Raw genomic sequence first — 27,932 nt, forward strand, 5'->3', positions numbered from 1 at the left:
ATACAACAAGAAGAGCTAACGATCCTAAACATATATGGACCCAATGCAGGAGCACCCAGATACATAAGGCAAGTTCTTAAGGACTTACAAAAGGACTTAGACTCCCACACAATAATAGTGGGAGACTTTAACACTCCACTGTCAATACTAGACAGATCTACCAGACAAAAAATCAACAAGGATATCCAGGGCTTGAACTCACACCTGGAGCAAGCAAACCTGATAGACATTTACAGAACTCTCCACCCCAAATCCACAGAATACACATTCTTCTCAGCACCACATCACACCTACTCAAAAATTGACCACATAATTGGAAGTAAAGCACTGCTCAACAAATGCAAAACAACTGAAATCATAACAAACAGCCTCTCAGACCATAGTGCAATCAAGTTAGAACTCAGAATACAGAAACCGACCCAGAACCGCACAGCTTCATGGAAACTGAACAACTGGCTCTTGAATGTTGACTGGGTAAACAACAAAATGAAGGCAGAAATAAAGAAGTTCTTCGAAACCAATGAGAACGAAGACACAACGTGCCAGAACCTCTGGGACACATTTAAAGCAGTCTCTAGAGGAAAGTATATAGCAATAAGTGCCCATATGAGGAGAATGGAGAGATCCAAAATTGACACCCTATCATCAAAATTGAAAGAGCTAGAGGAGCAAGATCAAAAAAACTCAAAACCCAGCAGAAGACAAGAAATAACTAAGATCAGAGCTGAGCTGAAGGAGATTGAGACACGAAAAACCCTTCAAAAAATCAATAAATCCAAGAGCTGGTTTTTTGAAAAGATCAACAAAATAGACAGACCACTAGCCAGATTGATTAAAAAGAAAAGAGAGAACAACCAAATAGATGCAATAAAAAATGATAAAGGGGAAATCACCACAGATTCCACAGAAATTCAAACCATCATCAGAGAATATTACAAACAACTCTATGCGCATAAACTAGTAAACCTGGAAGAAATGGACAAATTCCTGGATTCCTGTGTCCTCCCAAGCCTAAACCAGGAGGAAGCTGAAACTATGAATAGACCAATAACAAGGTCTGAAGTGGAGGCAGCAATTAAGAGCCTACCACACAAAAAAAGCCCAGGTCCAGACGGGTTCACAGCCGAATTCTACCAGACACACAAGGAAGAGCTGGCACCATTTCTTCTAAAACTATTTCAAACAATCCAAAAAGAGGGAATCCTTCCCAAATCATTTTATGAGACCAACATCATCCTGATACCAAAACCCGGCAGAGACCCAACGAGAAAAGAAAACTTCAGGCCAATATCCATGATGAACATAGATGCAAAAATCTTCAATAAAATATTGGCAAGCCGATTGCAACAGCAAATCAAAAAACTTATTCATCATGATCAAGTAGGATTCATCCCGGGGATGCAAGGCTGGTTCAACATACGCAAGTCTGTCAACGTAATTCACCACATAAACAGAACCAAAAACAAAAACCACATGATTATCTCAATTGACGCAGAGAAGGCATTTGACAAAATTCAACAGCCCTTTATGCTAAAAACCCTCAATAAACTCGGTATCGATGGAATGTATCTCAAAGTAATAAAAGCTATTTATGACAAACCAACAGCCAATATCATACTGAATGGGCAAAAACTGGAAGCATTCCCTTTGAAATCTGGCACTAGACAAGGATGCCCTCTTTCACCACTCCTATTCAATATAGTACTGGAAGTTCTAGCCAGAGCAATCAGGCAAGAAAAAGAAATAAAGGGTATTCAAATAGGAAAGGTGGAAGCAAAATTGTCTCTATTTGCAGACGACATGATAGTATACCTAGAAGACCCCATTGCCTCAGCCAAAAAACTCCTGAAACTGATAAGCAACTTCAGCAAAGTCTCAGGATATAAAATCAATGTGCAAAAATCACAAGCATTCGTCTACACCAATAACAGACTTAAAGAAAGCCAAATCAAGAGCGAACTGCCATTCGCAATTGCTACAAAAAGAATAAAATACCTTGGAATACAACTCACAAGGAACGTAAGAGACCTCTTCAAGGAGAACTACAAACCACTGCTCAACGAAATCAGAGAGGACACAAACAGATGGAGAAACATTCCACGTTCATGGTTAGGAAGAATTAATATCGTGAAAATGGCTATACTGCCCAAAGTAATTTACAGAATCAACGCTATCCCCATCAAGCTACCATCGACTTTCTTCACAGAACTGGAAAAAACCACCATGAACTTCATATGGAACCAAAAGAGAGCCCGCATAGCCAAGTCAATTCTAAGCAAAAAGAACACAGCGGGGGGCATCACACTACCGGATTTCAAACTATACTACAAGGCTACAGTAATCAAAACAGCATGGTACTGGTACCAAAACAGAGATATAGACCAATGGAACAAAACAGAGGCACCAGAGGCAACACAGCATACATACAACTATACAATCTTTGATAAACCTGACAAAAACAAGCAATGGGGAAAGGATTCCATGTTTAACAAATGGTGTTGGGAAAACTGGCTAGCCATGTGCAGAAAGCAGAAACTGGACCCCTTCCTGACACCTTACACTAAAATTAACTCCAGATGGATTAAAGACTTAAACATAAGACCTGGCACCATAAAAACCCTAGAAGAAAATCTAGGCAAAACTATCCAGGACATAGGAGTAGGCAAGGACTTCATGAACAAAACACCAAAAGCATTGGCAACAAAAGCCAAAATAGACAAATGGGACCTAATCAAACTCCACAGCTTCTGCACGGCAAAAGAAACAGTCACTAGAGTAGATCGGCAACCAACAGAATGGGAAAAAATTTTCGCAGTCTACCCATCTGACAAAGGGTTGATATCCAGAATTTACAAAGAACTCAAACAGATTTACAGGAAAAAAACAAACAAGCCCATTCAAAAGTGGGCAAAGGATATGAACAGACACTTTACGAAAGAAGACATATATGAGGCCAACAATCATATGAAAAAATGCTCATCGTCACTGGTCATCAGAGAGATGCAAATCAAAACCACATTGAGATACCATCTCACGCCAGTTAGAATGGCGATCATTAAAAAATCTGGAGACAACAGATGCTGGAGAGGATGTGGAGAAAAAGGAACGCTTTTACACTATTGGTGGGAGTGTAAATTAGTTCAACCATTGTGGAAGACAGTGTGGCGATTCCTCAAGGCCTTAGAAATAGAAATTCCATTTGACCCAGCAATCCCATTACTGGGTATATATCCAAAAGACTATAAATCGTTCTACTATAAGGACACATGTACACGAATGTTCATTGCAGCACTGTTTACAATAGCAAAGACCTGGAATCAACCCAAATGCCCATTGATAATAGACTGGATTGGAAAAATGTGGCACATATACACCATGGAATATTATGCAGCAATCAGAAATGATGAGTTCGTGTCGTTTGTAGGGACATGGATGAATCTGGAGAACGTCATCCTCAGCAAACTGACACAAGAACAGAAAATGAAACACCGCATATTCTCACTCATAGGCGGGTGATGAAAAATGAGAACACATGGACACAGAAAGGGGAGTACTAAACACTGGGGTCTATTGGGGGGAAAAGGGGAGGGCCAGTGGGAGGGGGAGGTGGGGAGGGATAGCCTGGGGAGAAATGCCAAATGTGGGTGAAGGGGAGAAGAAAAGAAAGCACACTGCCATGTGTGTACCTACGCAACAGTCTTGCATGCTCTGCTCATGTACCCCAAAACCTATAATCCAATAAAAAATTAAAAAAAAAAAAAAAAAAAAAAAAAGAGGAAGTCCAGGCGTAGTGGCTCACACCTGCAACCTCAGCACTTTGAGAGGCCCAGATGGGAGGATCATTTGAAGCCAGGAGTTTGAGACCAGCCTCAGCAGCAAAGTGAGATCCCTTCTCTACAAAAAATTAACAATAATAATAATAATGAGGAAAAGATCAACGATCCAATTTTCTGAAATAGGCAACAGGTTAGAGACTTCATAAAAAGAAATACAAATGAATGGGAACGAAAGAGTGATGTCTATGAATTTACTTTGTAATATAGTTTTTACTTCAGAAAATATATATTTTATACAATAAAATATAAGTCAAGGAGGAAAAACCAGTCTTTATATATTGAGGGGAAATAAAGAACTGAAACAAATGGGCTGAAGTATTAATCAAGTTGATGGGATAATTACACAGGAAAAGTTACTTTAGGTGACTTAAAAACATAGTTTTTGACTGTACATCCCTAGAAGTACATATTCTAAAGGTCAAAGATAATTTATGGCAAGTAGTAATATTGGTATTTTTAAAAAACTGAGATTATACTTTATACAATTATGTTAATATTATTAGGAATCAAGACTTTTAGAATAAAAGAAAAAAGATACAAATAACAAAAAAGTTAAGAAATAAAATTATAACCTTGCAATCTTATGGATGAGAAATATAAATAAGAACTCAGGATCTTTTTTTCCCTTAAAAAAAAATTTCCTCCCAACATCTGCTTTGAATTTAAAAAAGAAATTTTCCAACTCCATCGACTGAAATGGCCTATAAACAATGAGAATCTAGTAACTATTAGCTGTGTATACTCTCTAGCACCCAGACTGTGGTTTCTAAATACGATTTGCCATTAAAAGGAACTAAATGAAGAAACAGCTGATTCCAAGTATAGAATAGAAAATGTACAAAATGAATCCAGGTCAACTTGTACCATAAAGCAAGGATATGATGAAAGACATGCCAAACATACAAAAGTCAGTCTGGAGAGATTCTCATTAACATAAAAGGTAGTCATTTGTATCTAAAACAGAAAAACTGAAATGGAGTGAAACACATCAAATATATAAAAATCCATGAGATCATAAAATACATGAAAAACCAAACATATTGGTCACCATGGGAAGTTGATAGGGCATCCATTCCTTACTTTGAAAATTTATAAATCGGAAAAGAATCAAGTGTTCATCCAGTCAAACTATATTTCATGGTCAACAAATAGCTGATATGGAAAAGTTCTGTCTAAACACATTCCATCTAATAAATCAAAAGGAAGAAGTTTTAAAAATCACTATTCTGCAGCATCTAATGTAATAATGGATTTTAGCAAGATTTATCAGAGGTCCTTAAAACCATTAGGCGAAATGGAGAGCCAAAAAAAAAAAAAGCAGAAGTTGTAATGCTAGTCCCTGATAAAATAGACTTTAAACCAACAAAGATCAAAAGAGACAAAGAAGGGCATCATATTATGGCAAAAAGAAGAGCTAATGATCCTAAGTATATACGCACCCAATACAGGAGCACCCAGATACAGAAAGTAAGTTCTTAACGACCTACGAAGAGACTTGGACTCCCACACAATAATAGTGGGAGACTTTAACACTCTACTGTCAATATTAGACAGATCAACCAGACAGAAAATTAACAAGGATATCCAGGACTTGAACTCAGATCTGGATGAAGCAAACCTAATAGACATCTACAGAACTCTCCACTCCAAATCCACAGAATAGACATTCTTCTCAGCACCACATCACACCTACTCTAAAATTGACCACATAATTGGAAGTAAATCACTCCTCAGTAAATGCAAAAGAATGGAAACCAGAATAAACCGTCTCTCAGACCACAGTGCAATCAAATTAGAACTCAGGATTAACAAACTAACTTGCACAACTTCATGGAAACTGAACAACTGGCTCTTGAATGTTGATTGGATAAACAATGAAATGAAGGCAGAAATAAAGATGTTCTTCAAAACCAACAAGAACGAAGACACAACATACCAGAATCTAAGGGACACACTTAAAGCAGTGTCTAGAGGAAAATTTATTGCAATAAATGCCCACAAGAGAGGCAAGGAAATATCTAAAATTGACACCCTATTGTCAAAATTGAAAGAACTACAGGAGCAAGATCAAAAAAACTCAAAGGCTTGCAGAAGACAAGAAATAACTAAGATCAGAGCAGAACTAAAGGAGATAGAAACATAAAAAATTGTTTAAAAAATCAATAAATCTTGGAGTTGGTATTTTTTTTTTTAAACATCAACAAAATAGACCACTGGCCAGATTAATAAAAATAAAAGAGAGAAGAATCAAGTCGATGAAATAAAAAACGATAAAAAGGATATAACCACTGATTCCACAGAAATACAAACTACCATCAGAGATTACTACAAACAACTCTACGCACATAAACCTGTAAACTTGGAAGAAATGGATAAATTGCTGGACACTTGCACCCTCCCAAGCCTAAACCAGGAAGAAGTGGAAACTCTGAATAGACCAATAACAAGGGCTGGAGTTGAGGCAGCAATTAATAGCCTACCAACCAAAATAAGCCCAGGTCCAGATGGGTTCACAGGTGAATTCCACCAGACATACAAAGAGGAGCTCGTACAACTCCTTCTGAAACTATTCCAAACAATCCAAAAAGAGGGAATCCTTCCCAAATCAATTTATGAGACCAGCATCATCCTGATATGAATACCCGGCAGAGACTCAACAAGGAAAGAAAACTTCAGGCCAATATCCATGATGAACATAGATGCAAAAATCTTCAATAATATACTGGCAAACTGATGGCAACAGTACATCAAAAAGTGTATCCACCACCATCAAGTAGTCTTCATCCAAGGGATGCAAGGCTGGTTCAGCATATGCAAGTCTATAAATGTAATCCACCACATAAACAGAACCAAGGACAAAAACCACATGATTATCTTAATAGATGCAGAGAAGGCCTTCGACAAAATTCAACCGGGCTTTATGTTAAAAACTCTCAATAAATAAGGTATCAATGAAACGTATCTCAAAGTAATAAAAGCTATTTATGACAAACTCACAGCCAATATTATACTGAATGGGCAGAAACTGGAAGCATTCCCTTTGAAATCTGGCACTAGACAAGGATGCCCTCTCTCACCACTCCTATTCAATACAGTATTGAACGTTCTGGCCAGAGCAATCAGGCAAGAAAAAGAAATAAAGGGTATTCAATTAGGAAAGAAGGAAGTCAAATTGTCTGTATTTGCAGACAACATGATTGTATATTTAAAAGACCCCATCATCTCAGCCCAGAATCTCCTGAAACTGATAAGCAACTTCAGCAAAGTCTCAGGATACAAAATCAATGTGCAGAAATCACAAGCATTCCTATACACCAATAAAAGACTTAAAGAGAGCCAAAAACAGCTAGAAAAACATTCCATGCTCATGGTTAGTAAGAATCAATATTGTGAAAACGGCCATACTGCCAAAAGTCATTTACAGATTCAACGCTGTCCCCATCAAGCTACCTATGACCCTCTTCACAGAACTGAAAAAAGCCACCTTAAACTTCATATGGAACCAAAAGAGAGCCCACATAGCCAAGTCAATTCTAAGCAAAAAGAACAAAGGTGGAGGCATCACGCTACCTGACTTCAAACTATACTACAAGGCTATAATAATCAAAACAGCATGGTACTGGTACCAAAACAGAGATATAGACCAATGGAACAGAACAGAGGCCTGAGAGGCAACACCACACCTCTACAACCATCTGATCTTTGACAAACCTAACAAAAACAAGCAATGAGAAAGGATTCCCTGTTTAATAAATGATGCTGGGAAAACTGGCTAGCCATGTGCAGAAAGCAGAAACTGGACCCCTTCTTGACACTTTACACTAAAATTAACTCCAGATGGATTAATGACTTAAACATAAGCCCTACACCATACAAACCCTAGAAGAAAACCTAGGCAAAACCATTCAGGACCCAGGCATAGGCAAGGACTTCATGACTAAAACTCCAAAAGCATTGGCAACAAAAGCCAAAATAGACAAATGGGATCTAGTTAAACTCCAGAGCTTCTGTACAGCAAAAGAAACAATCATTAGAGTGAACCGACAACCAAAAGTATGGGAAAAAAATTTTGTAATCTACCCATCTGACAAAGGGCTAATATCCAGAAACTACAAAGAACTAAAACAGATTTACAAGAAAAAAATAAATAAACCCATTCAAAAGTGGGCGAATGATATGAATAGGCAATTTTCAAAAGAAGACATATGAGGCCAACAAACATAAAAAAAAAGCTCATCATCACTGGTCATGAGAGAAATGCAAATCAAAACCACATTGAGATACCATCTCACGCCAGTTAGAATGGCGATCATTAAAAAATCTGGAGACAACAGATGCTGGAGAGATGTGGAGAGACAACAGATGTGGAGAAATAGGAACACTTTTCACTGTTGGTGGGATTGGAAATTAGTTCAACCATTGTGGAAGACAGTGTGGTGATTCCTCAAGGACCTAGAAATAGAAATTTGACCCAGCAATGCCATTACTGGGTATATATCCAAAGGATTATAAATCATTCTATTATAAAGACAGATGCACACATATGTTCATTGCGGCACTGTTTACAATAGCAGAGACCTGGAATCAACCCAAATGCCTATCGATGATACACTGGAACAAGGAAAATGTGGCATATATACACCATGTAATACTATGCAGTCATAAAAAACAATGAGTTTGTGTCCTTCATAGGGACATGGATGAATCTGGAAACCATCATTCTCAGCAAACTGACACAAGAACAGAAAATCAAACACCACATGTTCTCACTGATAGGCAGGCGTTGAACAATGAGAACACATGGACACAGGGAGGGGGGTATCACACACTAGGATCTGTTGTCAGGGGACTACGGGAGGGACAGCGGAGGGTAGGGAGGTTGGGGAGGCACAACAAGAAGAGAAATGTCAGATACAGGTGATGGAAGGATGGAGGCAGCAAACCACATTGCCATGTAGGTACCTATGCAACAATCCTGCATGTTCTGCACATGTACCCCAGCACCTAAAGTGCAATAAAATATATATATATATAAAGAAACCATCAGGTGAAAGACTGATGGAGCACTTCATGATGGATGAATCAGACTAAGGGTACCTGAACCCACTAATTAATTGTGACATAAAAAACAAACAGCCATTATGTGCCTCCACTTGAATAGTTCATCTGCATAAAAATCAGTGAGATTCTTTAAAAGATTTTCTCACATGGTGAGAAAATCTGTAAAAGCTTGTATGTAGCTTTTACAGATAGCATAATAGTAAATTGTTCTCAATTCTTATATATTTCTGTGCTTTGTAAAGAAAATGTGAAAAAAAAAATCACACGTTGAAATTTCAATTCCATTTTTATATTTAACACCTATTTTTCATAAACAGTTTTCATTGATTTTAGTATTTCAATTATACTTACTGTGGATTCATCTCTCCTAACTGGGTGAGTTTTCTCCAGGGATTATACTCAGAGTCAATGCTATAAAGCCTCATGTGCAAGGCTAATACATGAAACAGCTGATCTGAAAAAATTGAAGAAAAGGTCATTAGAAAGTTCACACATTTGTTTCGAACAAAATTCAGACAAAATTTCTAGTTATTTCATATGGAAATCTGTTTTCTATCCTGATAATTTAAATTCACCAAGTTTAAGTCCCAATTACTTCATACTCTGTTTTATGGTAAACTCTGAAATATATATCTAAATAATCTGTGCTAGAATCTGGACTGCCCTTATGCTCGATCTTAACACAGGAATGGTTTTCCTCATCTCCTATCACAGACGTACTTGTCCTTGACTTTATGCCGCAGTCTTGCCAATTTGTATTTCTCACCATTGTGAGCTCCTCCTAACCAAACTTCACTATTATCTTCAACTCTCTGTCCTGGGTTATATGTACCATAGCATCCTAATAACTCACCGTTAGGTGAAGTTCTTTCTCTGCCTAATATGTCCCTCTAAATCTTGTTTAGACTGAAGAGTGAATTCATCATCTCGGCATTCTACATAAAAAAAAAGTAACTGAAATAGAGTATTATTTGGTAATATTCCAACTATTTAAATTTCTTCTATCTGAATTATAACAATAATCTACCAATCTTGGCTTTCAACAAAATTCTGCTCATGGCATTCAGAAGAAAATACCTTGTTTAAAATTATTTTGAAAAAAATACCCTAAGTATGGCTTTTGTATCTGATGTACCCCTTCTTTTTTTGGTATCAATGACAAGAATTTGGTTAAATTATTCTGCTACACATACTCAAAGATATTTAGAAATCAAACGTCATATTTTAGAAAGTCAGATAATATGATACTTCTTAACCGATTTTTGAAATTAATTCTTAAATCTAGGAAGAAAGTTAACTGAATGACACGAACTAATTATTGTTACTTATTTTCTAATTAAAACTAGACCAGATTTTGTTGTTCTGAGCCAGCAGACCTAGAAATTGTATTTTACGTAAACTTACTCAAGATCCATCAACATAAAGGGTGTAATAGGGGGTATGCATGTGTGTATGCATGTATGTGTGTACGTGTACAGTTTTGTGAAGCTGTTATGAAACATATGAGAGCTGCTGGCCAGGCACAGTGGCTCATGCCTATAATCCAAGCACTTTGGGAGGCTGAGGTGAGCGGATCACCTAAGGTCAGGAGTTTGAGATCAGCCTGACCAATACAATGAAACCCCATCTCTACTAAAAACATAAAAATTAGCCAGACATGGTGGCAGAAGAATCACCATGAAGAGGTTGCAGTGAGCTGAGACCACACCATCGCACTCCAGCCTAGACAACAAGAATGAAACTCCTTCTCACCACAAAAAATAAATAAATTTTTATATATGAGAGCTACAATCTGAGTAAAATAAATGTTCTACTCGTGGGGCAGGATAAAGAAAATACGTTTTTGTAAATTTCAATCTGATCTCTCTATAACAAACAGAAGAATCTAAATACCTTACCCTGTTTCATCTCCTATTTGTAAGTCTATGTATAGCCTAAATCTTCCTTAAATTTTTTCATTCGATTAATGACTAGTTACTTATTATGTGCCAGCCATAATGCTACATTGATTGATAACATCCATTAATTTTCACAAAAATTCTACTAGGTGGGTAATATTATTAACCCCACTTTTGAGACAAGTAAGTTTCTCAAATTTCCAGTTTTTCTAGTAACCTGGTTTCGTAGATGATACTGAGAACAAGGCAAGTTTTAGCAGAGGAAAAACATGACTAGAGACTGGTAAATTTTCTTTTATTTCAATTCAATTATACATAAGAGATTATTAAGCATATAATTTATACTTTTAAGGAGTGTTTTAATGACTAAAACCTAAAAATGTTTTAAAAAACTAAATTCTTCTCACAGAAAAAATATTATCCCAAGTTGCACAGTGAGGAGTTCTGAATTCTTTTTATATAGGTATTAACTTGATCAAAGGGCTCATTTTAATATCTCCTACCAAAATGAAGGTGGATATCTTAGTTTCCCTAATTTAATCAAAAACGTAGAAGTTGCAATTGTACTAACCTGTTTTGCATTGAAACCACATCCAGCACAGAAAATAACGTTACATTCACCTATTTTTCTAATCCCTATCAAAATATAAGAATTTCAGAAAGTTAGAAGGAAAGTTTTTCATAATTTCCTCATTCTATAGATGAGAAAATCGGCCCAGAGAAAGGAAGTACCTTGCCAGTTCACTCTTGATAGTTATTCTAAAAGCTAAGAGTAGGATCCAAGATTTGCCACTTCTTAGTTATTTCTTGGGGTTTTTATGATTAAATACAAGTACAGGATTCCTTCTCCTCCATCCCTCCCTCTCTCTCTCTCTCTCTCTTACTCACAGAACTGACCAAATAACCATTAATAACTTCAATTTATTGATACAATTCATTATTATTAATTTTTTTCAAAATTTAGTCTTATCAGTAAGAATGAACTCTAATATTCATTTAGCAGCAAAAACACCTCTTATACCAGACAAATATTAAAGATGTAGGATGGGGAGATTCTATGATCATAATCAAAAAGTCAAAAACTAAAAAATGTCTTAACTACCAACTGGGTCGGGTGCGGTGGCTCACGCCTGTAATCCCAGCACTTTGGGAGGCCGAGGCGGGTGGATCACGAGGTCAAGAGATTGAGACCATCCTGGTCAACATGGTGAAACCCCGTCTCTACTAAAAATACAAAAAATTAGCTGAGCATGGTGGCGCGTGCCTGTAATCCCAGCTACTCAGGAGGCTGAGGCAGGAGAATTGTCTGAACCCAGGAGGCGGAGGTTGTGGTGAGCCGAGATCGCGCCATTGCACTCCAGCCTGGGTAACAAGAGCGAAACTCTGTCTCAAAAAAAACTACCAACTGCATGCATGACACTTTAAAAGTTGAAAAAATAATTATAACAAGAAAGCATATTATTAAATTTTGGACTAACAATAGCAAAAAAGAATAATTATCTCCTTTTCTAGTATAACACATTTTTAAATTCTAAAGTTTGATCCACATATATAAAAAGGTTTGGAAATGAGAAATACCTTTAAATTCATTTATAAGTGTGCTGTGATTTCAACCTATGTAGAGGCACCATGAGGGGTCAGAAAGTCTTAGATTGAATCCAAGTCTGTACTAGCCATGTGTCCTTACACAAATTACCTAAACTTAGTTTTATGGTCTGTAAAATAAATATAAAACCACCTTTCTGGTCTAGTATATAGTAATAGTAGTTACAGTCATAGCATGAATCTCTAGTATGTGTGTAAGTTGGGCTTTCAGGCAGATAAATACATGGCTGCTATGAATTTGAAATCAATTTAATATTTATAAACTTTACAACTGAAATTAGAGATTATTATACATTGGATACATAAGGTAGCCACATAAAACCACCACTCTACAAACATATATTAACATGCATTCCTAACTCTCTTCTCTCCTCTTTCCTTAATTTTTGGTATCACTCTCTCCTGGCTTTCCTCTGGTTCCTTCTCAGTTACTTTTATGTGCTCTTCTTCGATAATGAACCCTAAAAGGTCACATTCTTAGTCCTCTTTCCCTCTCATTCTGAACACACTTCTTTACCCAAGCCCACTTCTACCTGTAAGTTAACAATTCACAAGGCTCTCTAGTACTTAAGATGTTCAACATGCACCTCAAAAATCAGTATATCCAGACTAACCTGATTATACAGCCCATCCCAGCTCCAATGTTAATTTCCTTTTATAATTCCTATTTGGGTCAATGACACCACTACTCATGCAAACATCCAAGGAAACATTTGGGAGTCTTCTCCCACAGCCTTGGCCTCCATATCCAATTAATTACCAATCCTACTGGTTCTACCTCTTATAATCCAACCTATTCTGGTCCACTCTGCCACTATAGTGTTTTTGACCTAAATTGCTCAACAGAATGCTCACTCAGCTGTATGTCTTTTGTTTCACTCCTTCCAACTTCTCTAATCAATAAATCTGTTCACATTATCTCAAAACTGACTGGTGATCCACTGAAGGAACAGGAATAGAAAGCCCTTGATAAGCTAGTCCATCTTATTTTTCAGGTTTATTTCTTAACTTTCCTTCCTTTCTTTTTAAGTATTCCCCAATGTGTCATGTTGTCTCATGTCTTTGAAAGCTGTTCCCTTAGCCTAGAAAAGCATTGTTTTGTCCTTCAGGCCAACTCAATTCATCTTTCAAGAGCCAGTTCATGTGCTGCTCTGTAAGGTTTTCTGTGATATCACAGAAAAATCAATTATCTCCTTACTTTATACATTCTCTGTACCTTGTGCTATCTATTTCTATTTCAGCATCTCTTACATAGTCTTGTAATTATTTTTCACGTTTTCTTCTCCTATTAGATGGTCAGATCCCCCTAAAGAAGACAATTGTGTCTTTACATTTTCGTACCTCCTAGGCTAGCACAAGTGCATAACATATAATAGGATTTTAAAAAATAGGCTAAACACTATATAATTCTAAGAAAAAATCACAAATATAAGCATAAAATTCATGATGGTTTTCTACTCTTCCCTTTCTGTCACAATGACACATTGGTTCAGTTACCAAGAAGTAGGCCAATTAATCAGCCCTACTTTCACTTCCCCAAAAGAGACTGACCTCTCAACTCTAAGTACTAAAGCACTACTTGACCTACTTGCTCCTACCATCTTCTTCCCATGCTGGTTCCCATGTGACAACTCACCTGGGATAAAGAATTCTATTTTCTGTAATATCCAATCAAATTCTTTACAACTGTGACAAGTCTAAAGAATTAAAATGTGCTTAATCACAGACAGACACATCATTATTGAAACTGAGAAAACAACACTGAAAGACCAGTTTGTCCTTAAGAAAATCTAAGATTTAATTATAAGTACTAGCTAGAACCAATAAGGTTTAAGAAATCCTTCTAACTTTGTCAACACTTAGGTAAGACTATTTTACCAAAAAAAAAAAAAAACAAAAAACGTAAAATAAAAATATAACTCCAAACTTATTATATAATTGAGTTTCAGATGTATATATATGAATAACACACACACACAAAATTATGCCAATGTTTATGGCCTTAGGAATATCCACTTAAAGAAAGGAAAACCAAGATTATCATGTTAAAAATCTTTCAAAAATGCTTTTGAAACAAATGTTCCAGCACTATCCTGGAAATTGTGTGCCTCTGTCAGTTATTTCTAAACATGCAAGAAATCTAAAACTGGTAGGTTATTTCTTACTATACTCATATTGATCATTAAGATATAAATACATATTAAAGCGTTATCCTAAAGACTTTCATAAATTGGTTCTATCTTAAATTGTACCACTGTTAAAATGCACCTAAGGTAAACTTAACTGGGTCTGTATTCAAGATTTCAGTCTTATCAGTCTGGTTCTCAGTGATTAAATCACTGTCAATGAAAAAAAATCTCAGCCAAAGTGGCACATACCTGTAGTCCCAGCCACTCAGAAGGCTGAGGTGGGAGAATTATTTGAGCCCAGGAATTTGGGGCCAGGGTGGGTAACAAGGCAAGACCCTGTCCCTTAAAAAAAAAAAAAAAATCTCAACTAGCCAAATGATTCTCTGAAATATTATGGGAGGTGGGGGGGATCTCCCTTTCTCTGCAACTGAATAATCAAAGTGAGGAAATTATTCTGACCTACTTATCCTAAGGTGAATGTAACAGATGTGAGTATACACCTCTCACAGCAAAGCCAGCTTCCACTGATTCCTGTGTACATCCCTAAGAAAGCAGCCATGAAAAGATGGTAAAGAGCTCCTGGCCGGGTGCGTGGCTCAAGCCTGTAATCCCAGCACTTTGGGAGGCCGAGGCGGGTGGATCACGAGGTCAACAGATCGAGACCATCCTGGTCAACATGGTGAAACCCCATCTCTTCTAAAATTACAAAAAATTAGCTGGGCACGGTGGCACGTGCCTGTAATCCCAGCTACTCTGGAGGCTGAGGCAGGAGAATTGCCTGAACCCAGGAGGCGGAGGTTGCGGTGAGCTGAGATCGCACCATTGCACTCCAGCCTGGGTAACAAGAGCGAAACTCCGTCTCAAAAAAAAAAAGAGCTCCTTAAATGAGGTCTGGGAATAGGTCCAAGAAGAAGGGAACATCTGTAGGTCTGGTTCCCAAGAGACAGAAGGTTGATGCCATGGATGACAGGAGCTGACTCATGTCTCCCTATCCCATTCCTAAGAACTCCAGGCAAGCCAGGGCAGAGAATCAAGTGGCAGTTATGGTAGAATTTTAAAGGGTTAAAAGACAAGTTTAATAATTATTAACATATTATGTAAGATACTTTAGTTCATATATCTAACACTATTTGATCATTACATTAACTATGATGGATATATCAGATAGTCAGAGTAAGTACCATCATCCTCACATCCACAATGAGGTAAAAAGTTACGTTAGTTTCCTGAAGCCCAACAGCTAACAAATAGACTAGAGTCCACATCTTCAAACTCCAACCCAGTGTTCTTTCCAGTACTGTATGCTATGTTGTCACTAGTCAACAAGGACACATGAGTTTTGGAATAGAGTGGGGAAGTGTTGCTTCCTTTGGAGAAGTTTTTCTGCCACATGAGGAAGGGAAGACAGTGCAGAAAAAGGCTGTTTTTAGTACTTTCATGCTTTCCATGCTATGTTCCTCTCTTGCCTCCCAGAATTCCTATTCCTCCACTCCCAGGCACACTATGCCAGTATTCTCTGGTTACCTCAAGTATCCACAAGTATTATTATTAGCTTCATCAAATTGTTCACCTTCTATTAGCTTCATCAAATTGTTCACCTTCTACTGTAAGATGTAAGTGACTAAAAGCCTCCCTTTTTCCCTTTATAACACAGCTTGGAATGATAACAGGCAGGGAGAGGTATAATTGTGCTTCTGCATATGGGTAGTCCTAGGAAGGGGAAGAGAGAAGTCAGTTATTAGGACTCCTAATTTCCTCCTGACCAAAGAGTCACATTCCATGAATCCAGGTCTTATTTAAACACCTCATTTAAAATGGGAATAGGGTTTGTCCCATTTAACTGCACAAGAAAGGAGTTGCCTTACCCTAAGCCAAGTAAGACCCAAAGAACCCTATGTCCTGATACTGAAAATTACTATCTATGGTACTTAGTTCCTGGAATGCCCAAATTATAAATACAGAAAGGCCTGGCTACTTGAGTCACAAATCATGGGACTTTCAGAAAGACTTAAAGAAAAGTTAAAGCCACGCCTCTAACTTAAATTTTCATGCCACATTCTAATCCTTTCCAAATTAACAATATATTTGTTCTCAACAGATAAACTTTATCATGGAGATAAATCCCCTTCTGTCCTCCTAATCTCACCTCTGAACAGGTCAAAAGAATGTTTGTTAAGTCCCTTAAAAAAACTGCAATGGACTGAATGTGTATGTCCCACCAAAATTCCTAAATTGAAGTCCTAATCCCAAGGTGATAGCATAAGGAGGTGGGTCCTTTGGAAAGTGATTAGATCATGAGGAAGCCCTTGTGAATGAAATTAGTGCTCTTAAAAAAAAAAGAGAGAGAGAGAGAGATCCCAAAAAGATCTTTTGCCTTATCCACCATGTGAGGTTACAGTGAGAAGACAAGTATGTATGAGGAAGCAAGCAGGTCCTAACCAGACACCAAATCTGCTGGAACCTTGATCTTAGACTTCCCAGCCTCCAGATCTGTGAGTTATACATTTTTGTTGTATATAAGCCACCTGGTCTATAGTATATAGTTATAAACTAGGACAAAAATTGAGCTAAAAGTTAAGTGTTATCTTGCTCCTTCTTCTTATCCACACCCCCAAAATTTGACAACTATAGTGTTGAAATAGGAGAAATAGTAATGTTGAGATTTACAAAATGCAGAAACTGATATATTATAAAACTGAATTCTTATAACAATCCTCTGATTGACTATTATGAGGAACAGAATCTCACTCTCTAGTTTACACTATGCTGCCGTTTAATATCACCATCCTTATCAAACTCCTCACCTATCCCAACAAGTACTCCTTATCGCTGAAAGTGTTCAAGCAGAGAGAGCAAATGATTGGAATAGTAGGTAAGAGATGCCTGAGCTAGATAACATTTAGACTAGGTGATTTCCTAAGTAACTTTTAGCACAAAGATTCTGATTCTATTTATTATATGATTTCATTGACAGCCTCCATTTTTAATTTATGCACGACTTGAAATGAAGAGCAAAATAAAATAGACAATACCAAAATCTTCTGAATTTGCAAGATGGGTCAAAAGAACAAAACTCCAAGCCTTAATTTATTCTATAGTATATGACTGTAGATAAAGTATGAATTCTAAAGTTGCTAGAGTATAACTCCTAGTCCAGCTATTTGCCTTTTATGCTTAATGTTAATGATGTTAATTAACAGGGGGGAAAAGCTCCAGATGTGAGCTCTGCATATAACAGGGTTAACAACCATGAACTTCTTTCAGGACATAGATCATCCTGTCTAACACACTAATTTTATAGACTAGGAAACTGAAGCCAAAAACATAAAATGTCTTGCCTAAGCAGATGCCCATGACTCCTAGTTTGCTGTTGTCGATTCCACCATATATCCATCTTTCATGTTGGCCCTAAATATACACCAACTCGCTCTTCAGAACATGAAACATTCCCAAATACCACAAAATCAGCTTTAGCCATCAAATCTGATCAATAACTAGTCTCCGGAAACAATTTACGCATTTTTCTATTAACTTATACCTTTCGATCATTATAATAATTTGATGGTCAAATTTTCCTCCTTTTTCAATGTAAGAAAAAAATAAAATTGTGATTCAATCTGTTTGCAGAAATTGATATTTTTAAATTTGAAAAAGGCCTTTAAAGGCCATCAATGTCAGAACTTTATCACTAACTGTTAAAGAATAAGGTCAGACTACTTAAGAGTAATTTTAGGCCAGCATAGTGGTTCATGCCTACAATCCCAGCATTTTGGGAGGACAAGGTAGGAGGACTGCTTGAGGCCAAAAACTTGAGACCAGCCTGGTCGACATGGCAAGACCCCATCTCAACAAAAAAATATATTAAAAAATTAGTTGGGCATGATGGTGTGTGTCTGCTGTCCCAGCTACTCGGGAGGCTGAGGTGGGAGGAATGCTTGAGCCCAGGAGTTCAATGCTGCTGTGAATTATGATTGTGCCACTGCACTCCAGCCTGAATGACAGACAAAGAAAGACCCTGTCTCTCAAAAAGAAATGAGTAATTTTGTAAAAACTCATTCCTTGTTTAACAACATCTTTATGCTACATAACTGCAGGAAGGAATTAATGTCAAAATAATTTTCTATAATTTTTGAGACAGCATCTTGCTCTGTCACCCAGGCTGTAATGCAATGGCACAATCATGGCTTACTGCAGCCTCCACCATCTGGGCTTAAGCAATCCTCCCACCTCAGTCTCCTGAGTAGCAGGGACCACAGGTGCATGCCACCGCACCCACCTAATTTTTTTTTCTTTTTAGAGATGAGGTTCTCCCTATGTTGCCCAGGCTGTTAACAACTTCTGGACTCAAGCAATCCTCCCCACCTTGGCTTTCCAAAATCCTAGGATCACAGGAGTTAGCCACCACACCTGGCCTAATTTTCTGTAATTTTAAATTCACTAAAAATTCACTCTTTGAGCAAGTAGAAATATTTCAAGTTGCCTGCACAGATCTAAGCTGGGTTGCTTGCTATGAATAGCAAATTCTGGTAGAAACTATTTACTGCAATGACTATGCATAATTTCTTGATAAGATCATAGATTATATAAAATTAAGTCAGAATTTCCCAAATGAAAATGTCAACTTGAGAAATATACTGAGAATATCATGCCAAAAATGTGTTGAAAGCATATGAACTTCACTAGAATTTATACTGTCATATTTATTTTCAAATCACTTAAATGAAGAAATACAGTAAGCTTAAATACTCTTCTTAATAAGCTATGCCTTTAAGTTTTACATCTGCTTTATCCTACAAATGTTGCTAACCAAGTTGGTGATATGTAGTGTATATACCAACTTGTAACAAAAACTCTCTAAACCTCACTTACCTTTCAAAGTCTTGTTCAAATGCCATGTCTACCAAAGTTGTAAGTTCTAAGAAATTCACTACTGGAATGAATAAAGCTTTTGGTGGACATGGATTTTGAACAAGTCTCATCTGCTGAATACAAGCCCAGCAGATGAGTACCAGTCTCTAAAACCAGTATCATCTCCTGAATACAAGGTCTGAAATGCCTGACCTTCCCTGGTGTGTAAGGAGGAGTTCTAGAGCTCTGACACAGGAATCGACAGCTGTGCTATACATGAGAGCTAACACACATGACTCATAGCAAGAGCAAGGGGAACCAGCAAGCAAACTGGCAAAGAATAAAGGAGAACTAACTGGTATCCAGGGCAGAAGGACTCAGGACTCGCAAAAATGTCTGAAAAGGTGGCTCAAAACAAAAACAAAAACAAAGAATTGACAGTGAAAGGCTAACAAAAGAAAACAGACAAGATAAACAGGAGAGTTAGCACAGCAGGGCCTAGAAAGATCCAAGGCAACATTGTATAGTAGTGTCTTTGACTAAACCAATGGGTAAAATGTCTTAAAAATTCTGCAACCTTTGGGAGACTTAAGGGCAGGAGATAAGTCTTACATAACTGAATTTAGAGTCAGAAGATTTGGACACAAGTGCAAGCTCTGCCATTCTCCAGCTGTGTGACTTGGCAAGGCAATCACTCTGAACTTCAGATTCCTTTTCTATGAAAAAGAGATTAACACCTATTTCACATGATCATTCTAAAGATTAAATAATTTATGTGAAAGCACTTTACAAACTTTAAAATGACAAATTAGGGTACTATTAAAATACCACATTATACTGTTAGGTGAGCTAATTTGGGTAATTTTTTACTATGGAAAATTTCCCAGACACATATTTTTAGGACTGACCTTTTATTCTGATTGACAGTGGTAACTACCTTCTGCTATTTAAAAATGTTTGAAGATGTAGTTGTTGAGTAGCCTTGTTCCACTTCAATTTTATTTCTCAGTAGGGATTTGGCCATTAATATTTTTTGCTTTCATTGTTTGAGAAAGAACAATCTTCTTCCCTTCTCCCCCAGTATTTGTGTGCGTGCATGTGTGTGTGTGTGTGTGTGTGTGTGTGTAATTATATATCAGGCATTATGCAATCCTTTCTAGACAAAATTTATTAAAAGTTTTCCTGATTAGACAAATCTTCAGTTTCATCAAGAAGTTGTAACAGAACAGTATTCCAAAAGTGTGGTATTCTTAGTATGAAAAAAGTTCCCTCATTATTTGCTTAATCAGTGGAGCATTTCTTCATTTACTCTCCTCAAAGACATAATGGAAGAAAAAAAAAACATTAAAAATGAGATATTCAAAAAGTAATGAATAGTAATCAATGGGAAAAGGAAAATATGAATACATGTAGATTTTTCCCAAAATGATTAAAATTTTTTAAAAAATGCCACTGACATTGCACTGGAAGATGAAATATTTGCACTGAGATTCCATGAATCATCATCAATTTAAGTCCTGGTGTACAACTTAAGTTTGAATTTTATTTGAATATATAACAAACACTAAGTTCATACACTTGTAAGATAGTGGGATTTTATATATATACCACATATTCTATATATATGACTTACAGGCTACTTATATTAATACTAGGATAAATAACATAAGCAATTGAAAAATAAATCATACAAAAACTAAGAAAAATATTAACTTATATTTAGGATAAACATGACTTTTTCTATACTGGCACAGTATAATTTCTTATTTACCAAAGGGAAAAATAAAGCAAAAGTCTGGAAGTAACTATAAATTTAACAATTTAAATTACAAAATTCACTGTGGTAATTGAAGTGATTACCACTAGAAAATTACTATTTTCAACTGAATAAATTCATTATTTATAAGCCTCTGGATAAATTTAAATGCCTCAGAGAAAAAAATTAACTAATTTTTAAAAACAGAAAACCCTTTACTAAATTAAACACTTTCAACACAACAGTTTCTAGAATATTATCACCCAATGCCAAACATCAATTAATAACAAATTAACAAGAAATAATTTATATAACTAAAATGATTAATATATATCAATTCAAATGGATTAGAAACTAAAACTCCCATGTATCAACAACTTCCTTTGAAACACTAGTAAGACACTGAGTAGAAGTAGGGTTTAGATGAATGCATAAAGGGGTTAATTTTTACTAATACTTGGTAAAAACAAACAAACAAAAATAAAACCTTCTAAAATCTTAAGTTCTAGGAATAAAGTGACAATCCAAAAGAAAATATCGAATTATAGTGCAACTTATATGACTTTAAAAGATAACCAAGTTAAAAGTTCACATACGTCTGCTTTTATGTCAAAAATTTTAAAACGCTTTTGATTATCCCTTTGCTTTGAAATCAATTGAAAATTATATAAACAGTTTTTGAAATAATATGTTTTGTTTAAAAACCAACATTATTGATAATTTTCAATAATTACTGTTTTTTAGTATTTAAGAAAAGATATTCATTTTTCAAAAGAATATATTATGTACTTTAAACAAGTTTCATTTCCTATACTAATCACATTAGGCAATATTTCAACTGCCATGATCTGAGGCCAATAATCAGTTATATGGTGACATTAAATAATATTATTCCTAGTATTCACATTAATTCTCTAAACAATGACTAAAAAATGATAGCATCAAAATCATGCCCATAAAAAACCTACTTTAAATTATAAATTACACTTCTCTCAAATATATCCTTACAAACAAGATTAAAGAATTATGCTCATTTTATAACATAAAGTATATACATAAATAAAAGCAAACATCTGCAATTTTAACACATTTTAATATACACATTAAAATACAGCACAAACATCTTCATTAATAGCAATAATATAGAAATCTGTGGGCAATATATATTGTTTTTATAAAAATGTTTTATTAATTCAGTGTAAAAATTCTTTAAGAGAATTGAAGTTTAAGAACAAGTTTTTATAGCTGAGAATAATACAGTGCTTTAATTTTGAAATAGTATAAACCACGTCACTTAGCATCACATTTATCTGCTAGGTAATCATAATCTAGAAAGAGCTAAAAATTCATATGATTCTTCTAAGTACAAGAGTGACCACTTAAAGTATATATCATTATATAAATAGATCATATATAACACAGAATTTGAAACTACACCAAAAGGTCAGTTTACCTGCCAATACTTCCAAAAATGACAGAATTTTTTTAAATTTAGCACTTTTTAGTACTTACTTAAACAAGACCTTTTGCCAGCTGTGCTTGCACCACCTGAACACAAATTGCCTCCTCGATGAATCAATTCAAGCTCCAAATTGGTTCTGTAAGTAAAGCATTAGAATATATCTCAGTCATTAAACTGAAGATTCTTTTTAATTTGCTTTATTGGTATGTCTGACTCAACCTAAATAATAAAATTCTTTAACTTTATTATTTGCAAAAGCAGTTTTTATGTTGTATCAGTAATCATCGTATTTTATCTGCTATTTAGAAATAAAAAGGGAACAATTTATGCATCCTTACTTATATGTTCATATTTACACCTGCAAAATACTGCACACAGCATGGTGTAATTGTTGCAAAGTTCTAACTGTTGGCACATAATAAAAACTAGGACTTAAAAAAAAATGCAACATATTTCATAAATCTGCATATGAATGTGAAAAAAAGAATTTTTACTCCAATGTCAGCCACTATGTAGGTGGTTACTGCCACATAAAACTCAAGGGCATACCAATTTTTCTACCAGAGAAATGGTTATCATTCACTGGAGGTTAGATGGTATCTGGAAATCAATATTAAGAAACAAAATCACCAATATAAAAATGGCTACAAACAACACATATAATTTAACAGCAGTCTCTCTGTGGACTTCTAAAACTAGTTTCATTAAAATGCACTGTGTAACCATTGACATGGCTAAACATCAATACTGTTCATATAGACCTGAAATTGCAAGGTATTTTGCAATTATTGGCTTATAAAATAGCAATAAGTAATAAATTGACATTTCGAAAATCAAACTAATGCAAGAATCTAAAGATTTACTCAAAAACGGTAACAGTAAAAGAACCAATTAATTATGCCAAAATAATAAATGAAAATTCTGAGAAAGAATTTACATTGTATTTTTCTTCAACAGTATTAATACCCTTAGACGTACCTTTATTTTCTACAACCAAAACTGAATAGACGTTTATATCCAAGATATGCATTTGACCCTAATAGTAAGATACTGTCCCACTCAAAAAAAGAAAAAAGCAGTTTCAAGCTTACTCTTTGCAAGTGAATGCATGACAGACTATTATCCTACTTCATTTAAAACACAACTTTTTGCACTGGTTTAGTTGTATTTTGAACATAGAACGTTTTGAGATGCTATTTTCATCTTATAATGTATTTACTTATAAATGCAAATTGTTAAAAATATTAATATTCCGAAGTCTGTACATTTGCCACCCATTTCTAAAGGAATGCTTTAATCCTTTCTACTTAGGGTGGGAGAAAAAGCAATTTAACACTGATAATGTTCCAGCTCAGAGCTCCATCTGGTTGCTGCTGATAAGGGCATCTGTGTGACAAGGGAATTTTCCACCCTTCAGGCGATTTGCATTGCTCACTGAACTTCTAAAAACCTACCAGCAAGGAAGCAGGGACAAGGATTTCATACTAGTGGACAGAAAGCGAGCGGAGACCAGCATGTGTTCCTTCATCAAGGGAATATAAATGAGATCAATACATTTTGTTTTCACAAATCTTCTGTTGCCTAATCTGTAGAAAAAAATTAATGGCTATATTCTCTTATAAAAACTAAGATTTCCTAGATATACTTTTAAGAGAGCTAACCGGAAAAACAAACAATACTTACAAATAATGTCAAAAACCAGAATGTCAACATTTCACCAAATTTGCAAAAATATTCATTAAAATAAAGATATAAGAACATTTCTGTTTACTCAATCCCCAAATATAATTTAAAGAATGACAAACATGTTACTAAGAATTTCATTTTAAAGAATATTTGAAAAAAACTAGTAAAATCTAATTAATTATTCCAAATTATGACTGGAAGATCTCTATGCAATATTCCTTCTGAATTAAAAATCAAAAACTACCTATTCAAAAAATTAATGTGTAATAATATCCACAATTTTAAATTTCTTAAAAAAAAATTTAAGAGATGAGGTTTTGCTCTGTTGCCCAGGGTGTATCTGAACTCCTGAACTCAAGCAATCCCCCTGCCTGAGCTTCCCAAGTAGCCAGTACTAGGTGTACACCACTATATTCAGCAATAATATCTAGGATTTCAAAAATCAATACAGCTCTAAATATGGACTTTTATTTATGTCAAAATTGCTCCTCTGAGACATGCTAAAGAACAAATGGGTCATATGTCCCATGTCCATATTCCCTCAACTGTTGAAAATCACAAAGCAATATTATGTTTGTTCCCTTCTCAATGAATGGTGCAAAAATAAAGATATGCTGGCAGTGGAATTTTTCTGAGCTTTCTGCTGTCAAAGAAAAGCAGACTCTTTTCTATATTTTCTAACACAAACACATTCAAATTAGTTTGTAAGAAAAAGGAGAAAATCTCTATATTTGAAAGAATGACAAGACTGCTTAAACCCTACCTTAGTGGCCACCTAATATGCATATTTAAAAAACCTCTAACGATGCTCCAGCTTCTTTTTGCATGACCAAAGTCTGCTGTCCTCTCAACCCCCCTTCAACACTAACTTCTATTTTAGAGCATAATTTGAAAGCAAACGTGTGTACCCACACACACCCCACATTCTCAGACACATGCTGGTTTGGTGAAAAGGGTAAAGCTTCTGGAAAGAGATCCAGGTTCAAGGCCTGAGTCTACCACTTAGTAGTTGAGCAAGTTACTCAATTTCTCAGAGAAAAAAAAAGAAAAAACACACAATATCTTCATCCATACCACAGTCTACATTATACAAGAGGCAATTCAAGTTTTAACTTCTCCAGAAGGCTTTCCTGGGTCAGGAAAGAAGGACTTTACACATAGTTTGTATTTCAACTTGTTCATCTTCCCTTTAGATGTTCTACAGTACTTTCTATGATATTTTAAAAAACAAATTATATTCTGTTATATAGATTGATGTTATATTAGTTCCATCTGGAAATTCTTGGAGAGCAGGGACTATTTCATATACAGCTTCTAAATCCCCAATGACACCTAGTAAGATGCTTAAAAAAAAAATGGAAACTGATAACCTCTTTCTTTTGATATGTAACCAATTATAAGATTCTCTTTAGCCCTTGCAGTTTTCTTTCTTTTCCTAACTCTTCCATTCCCTTTAACCCAGTAGTGATGCCCCCCCCAAGACCCAAAAAAGGATTGTTTTAGGAAATAATTTTTTATTTTTTAAAAGGATTCTTAATTTGGACTTGGCAAGCATCACTTTTATTTTGAACATAATGCAACTAACATATGAAGGTACATTCACTCTGTTTAGTACCCACAATCTAAAGATGTCTCTCCACCTACATTGCAGTTACTTATGTTTCATTTTCTTTCCATTTTTCTCTATACAAACCACCTGCTACTCACCAATACCTCTAGACTCTATGAAACTTGAGTCCAAAAATCCTTAGAAAAATCAATTACTAAAATTGATGTCATTCATTGTTTCAAGAACAAAATAATGAATTGGTATTGAAAAAAAAGAAAACTTTCTTCCCCAAAATTAGCTTTCCATTATCTGTTTAGATGACTGATATTTGCAACAGAATGAAAATTTTGGAAATACATCAAAACTCGAATGTAGTGATTTTGATTAATTTTTAAATTATTTTAATTTTGAATGGATTTTCCAACAGTTTCTTCTCTGATACCCTCAGAAAATTCCCCAAGGCTTCACCACGCAAATAAAATTAAAAACCAAAAAATATGTACTGTCTTACCAAAAAAAAAAAAAAAAAAGCTTTAAAACTCACCAGAAATACTTTGTTTCTTAATATCCAAAATTTAAATTCCCTGAAGAGCAAATAAAATTACTTCTTCAGCAGGGAGAAATTCAGCTCTAAGAAATCAGGGTTGTATTCCACTTAAGTTACTAAGTACAAATAAATATGCAAGTTCTAATGAATTATACATTTAAAATTCACTACATTTAATTCACAACTTAATTCAAAGTAAGTTTAATGCTAAATATTTTACTTAAATATTTAAATACTGCTAAATATTTTAATGTTCACCTTTTAGGAATAAATGTTCCTATAATCCTAAGTATTTGTGAAATAAGTTTTATGTTAGGCATAAAATTAAAGACCTGGCTTCCTATTTTGAGAAAATTACAACCTATTTAAATAGAATACAACATACTTTTTTCTTTCAATATGTGTTGTTAATTTCTGCATCACTTTATTTTTCTTATTTTTTATTTTTTGAGACAGGGTCTTCCTCAGTTGCCCAAGCTGAAGTGCAGTGGCTCAATCACAGCTCACTATAGCTTCGTCCTACCATCGCTGGCAGCTCAAATAATCCTCCCATCTCAGCCTCCTAAGTAGCTGGGATTACAGATGTATGCCAACAAACCTAGCTAATTTTTTTTTATTTATCATAGTGATAGGGTGTTACTATGTTGTCCAGGCTGGTCTCAAACTCCTGGGCTCAAGCAATCCTCCTGCCTTGTATTGCTTGGATAAAACTTTATTATCCTTTGCTTGGAATTCCCCAAAATATTGCAAAGCTCTTCCAGTGAGATGGCATTCCTTCTCTAAGTTTTACTTCCATACCCAGCCTTCTTTAAAATGATGAAGCAAAACTTAGAGAAGGAATGCCACTTCACTGGAAAAGCTTAGCAATATTTTGGGGAATTCCAAGCAAAGGATAATAAAATCTTAATGTGTTACATACACTCATTTTCAGAATTACTGTTTTGATGCGTTAGAGTTTATCATTAAGTTTCAGAAAAGGATTGGGGAGATCTATTTTCTCTGTTTCTCCGCCTACATCTTAGTAAAGCATTTGACATCTGTCCTGCTTCTCAAAAAAAAAAAGAGAGAGAAGCCAAAATGTCTTGATCCAGAAGGTCTCCCATTATCTCTGCAAGCTTTTTATATAAGTTACTTATAAACCTAAAGCAAGAAATAAGGATCTAAAATGTCTACCAAATTATTATTAAATCAAATTGTTTGATTTATCATACTACAGGAAAATTCCAAGAACAGATTATTCCCATTCAATAAAGATTTTCTTAAAAGGCCAACTCTAATAATATTAAAAGCACAAATACATGAGCAACATAAATGTGTGTAGTTCTGTGTGCGTGTATGTGTATAAATATACATAGCAGAACTGAGTTGGTCCATATTCAACCCAATCTTCTACCATGTTATAATCACAATATCATAGGGAGTTCTGTAAAACCTTGGCACCCTGGCAAAATGAACTTACATTCAGCTTAGTTTTCACATAAAGTGTCTTTTATTGCAAGAATGCAGTAACTGGTAACTCTCCAGAAACAAAATACTAAATTAACTGTTATGCCCC

The 27,932-nt window shown here is 35.3% G+C and overlaps 1 protein-coding gene across 13 annotated transcripts in view; it reads right to left on the minus strand.

Annotated features, from left to right (window-relative positions):
- UBR3 (ubiquitin protein ligase E3 component n-recognin 3) overlaps window positions 1–27,932 on the minus strand; it is a 271,060-nt gene that overhangs the window by 59,879 nt on the left and 183,249 nt on the right. For 7 of the 13 annotated variants that reach the window (XM_054257546.2, XM_054257538.2, XM_054257541.2 and 4 more), the window contains 2 exons: window positions 22,646–22,731; window positions 9,249–9,351 (listed from right to left, as the gene is read on the minus strand). In XM_054257546.2, coding sequence (XP_054113521.1) covers window positions 9,249–9,351; window positions 22,646–22,731 — 189 coding nt within the window. Of the gene's footprint in view, window positions 1–9,248; window positions 9,352–19,826; window positions 20,094–22,645; window positions 22,732–24,049; window positions 24,182–27,932 lie in introns of those variants that run through there. The other 6 variants (XR_013518889.1, XR_013518888.1, XR_013518887.1 and 3 more) reach the window with 4 other exon arrangements.

Source organism: Callithrix jacchus, chromosome 6 (genome assembly GCF_049354715.1).
Source record: "Callithrix jacchus isolate 240 chromosome 6, calJac240_pri, whole genome shotgun sequence".
Lineage (NCBI taxonomy): Eukaryota > Metazoa > Chordata > Mammalia > Primates > Cebidae > Callithrix > Callithrix jacchus.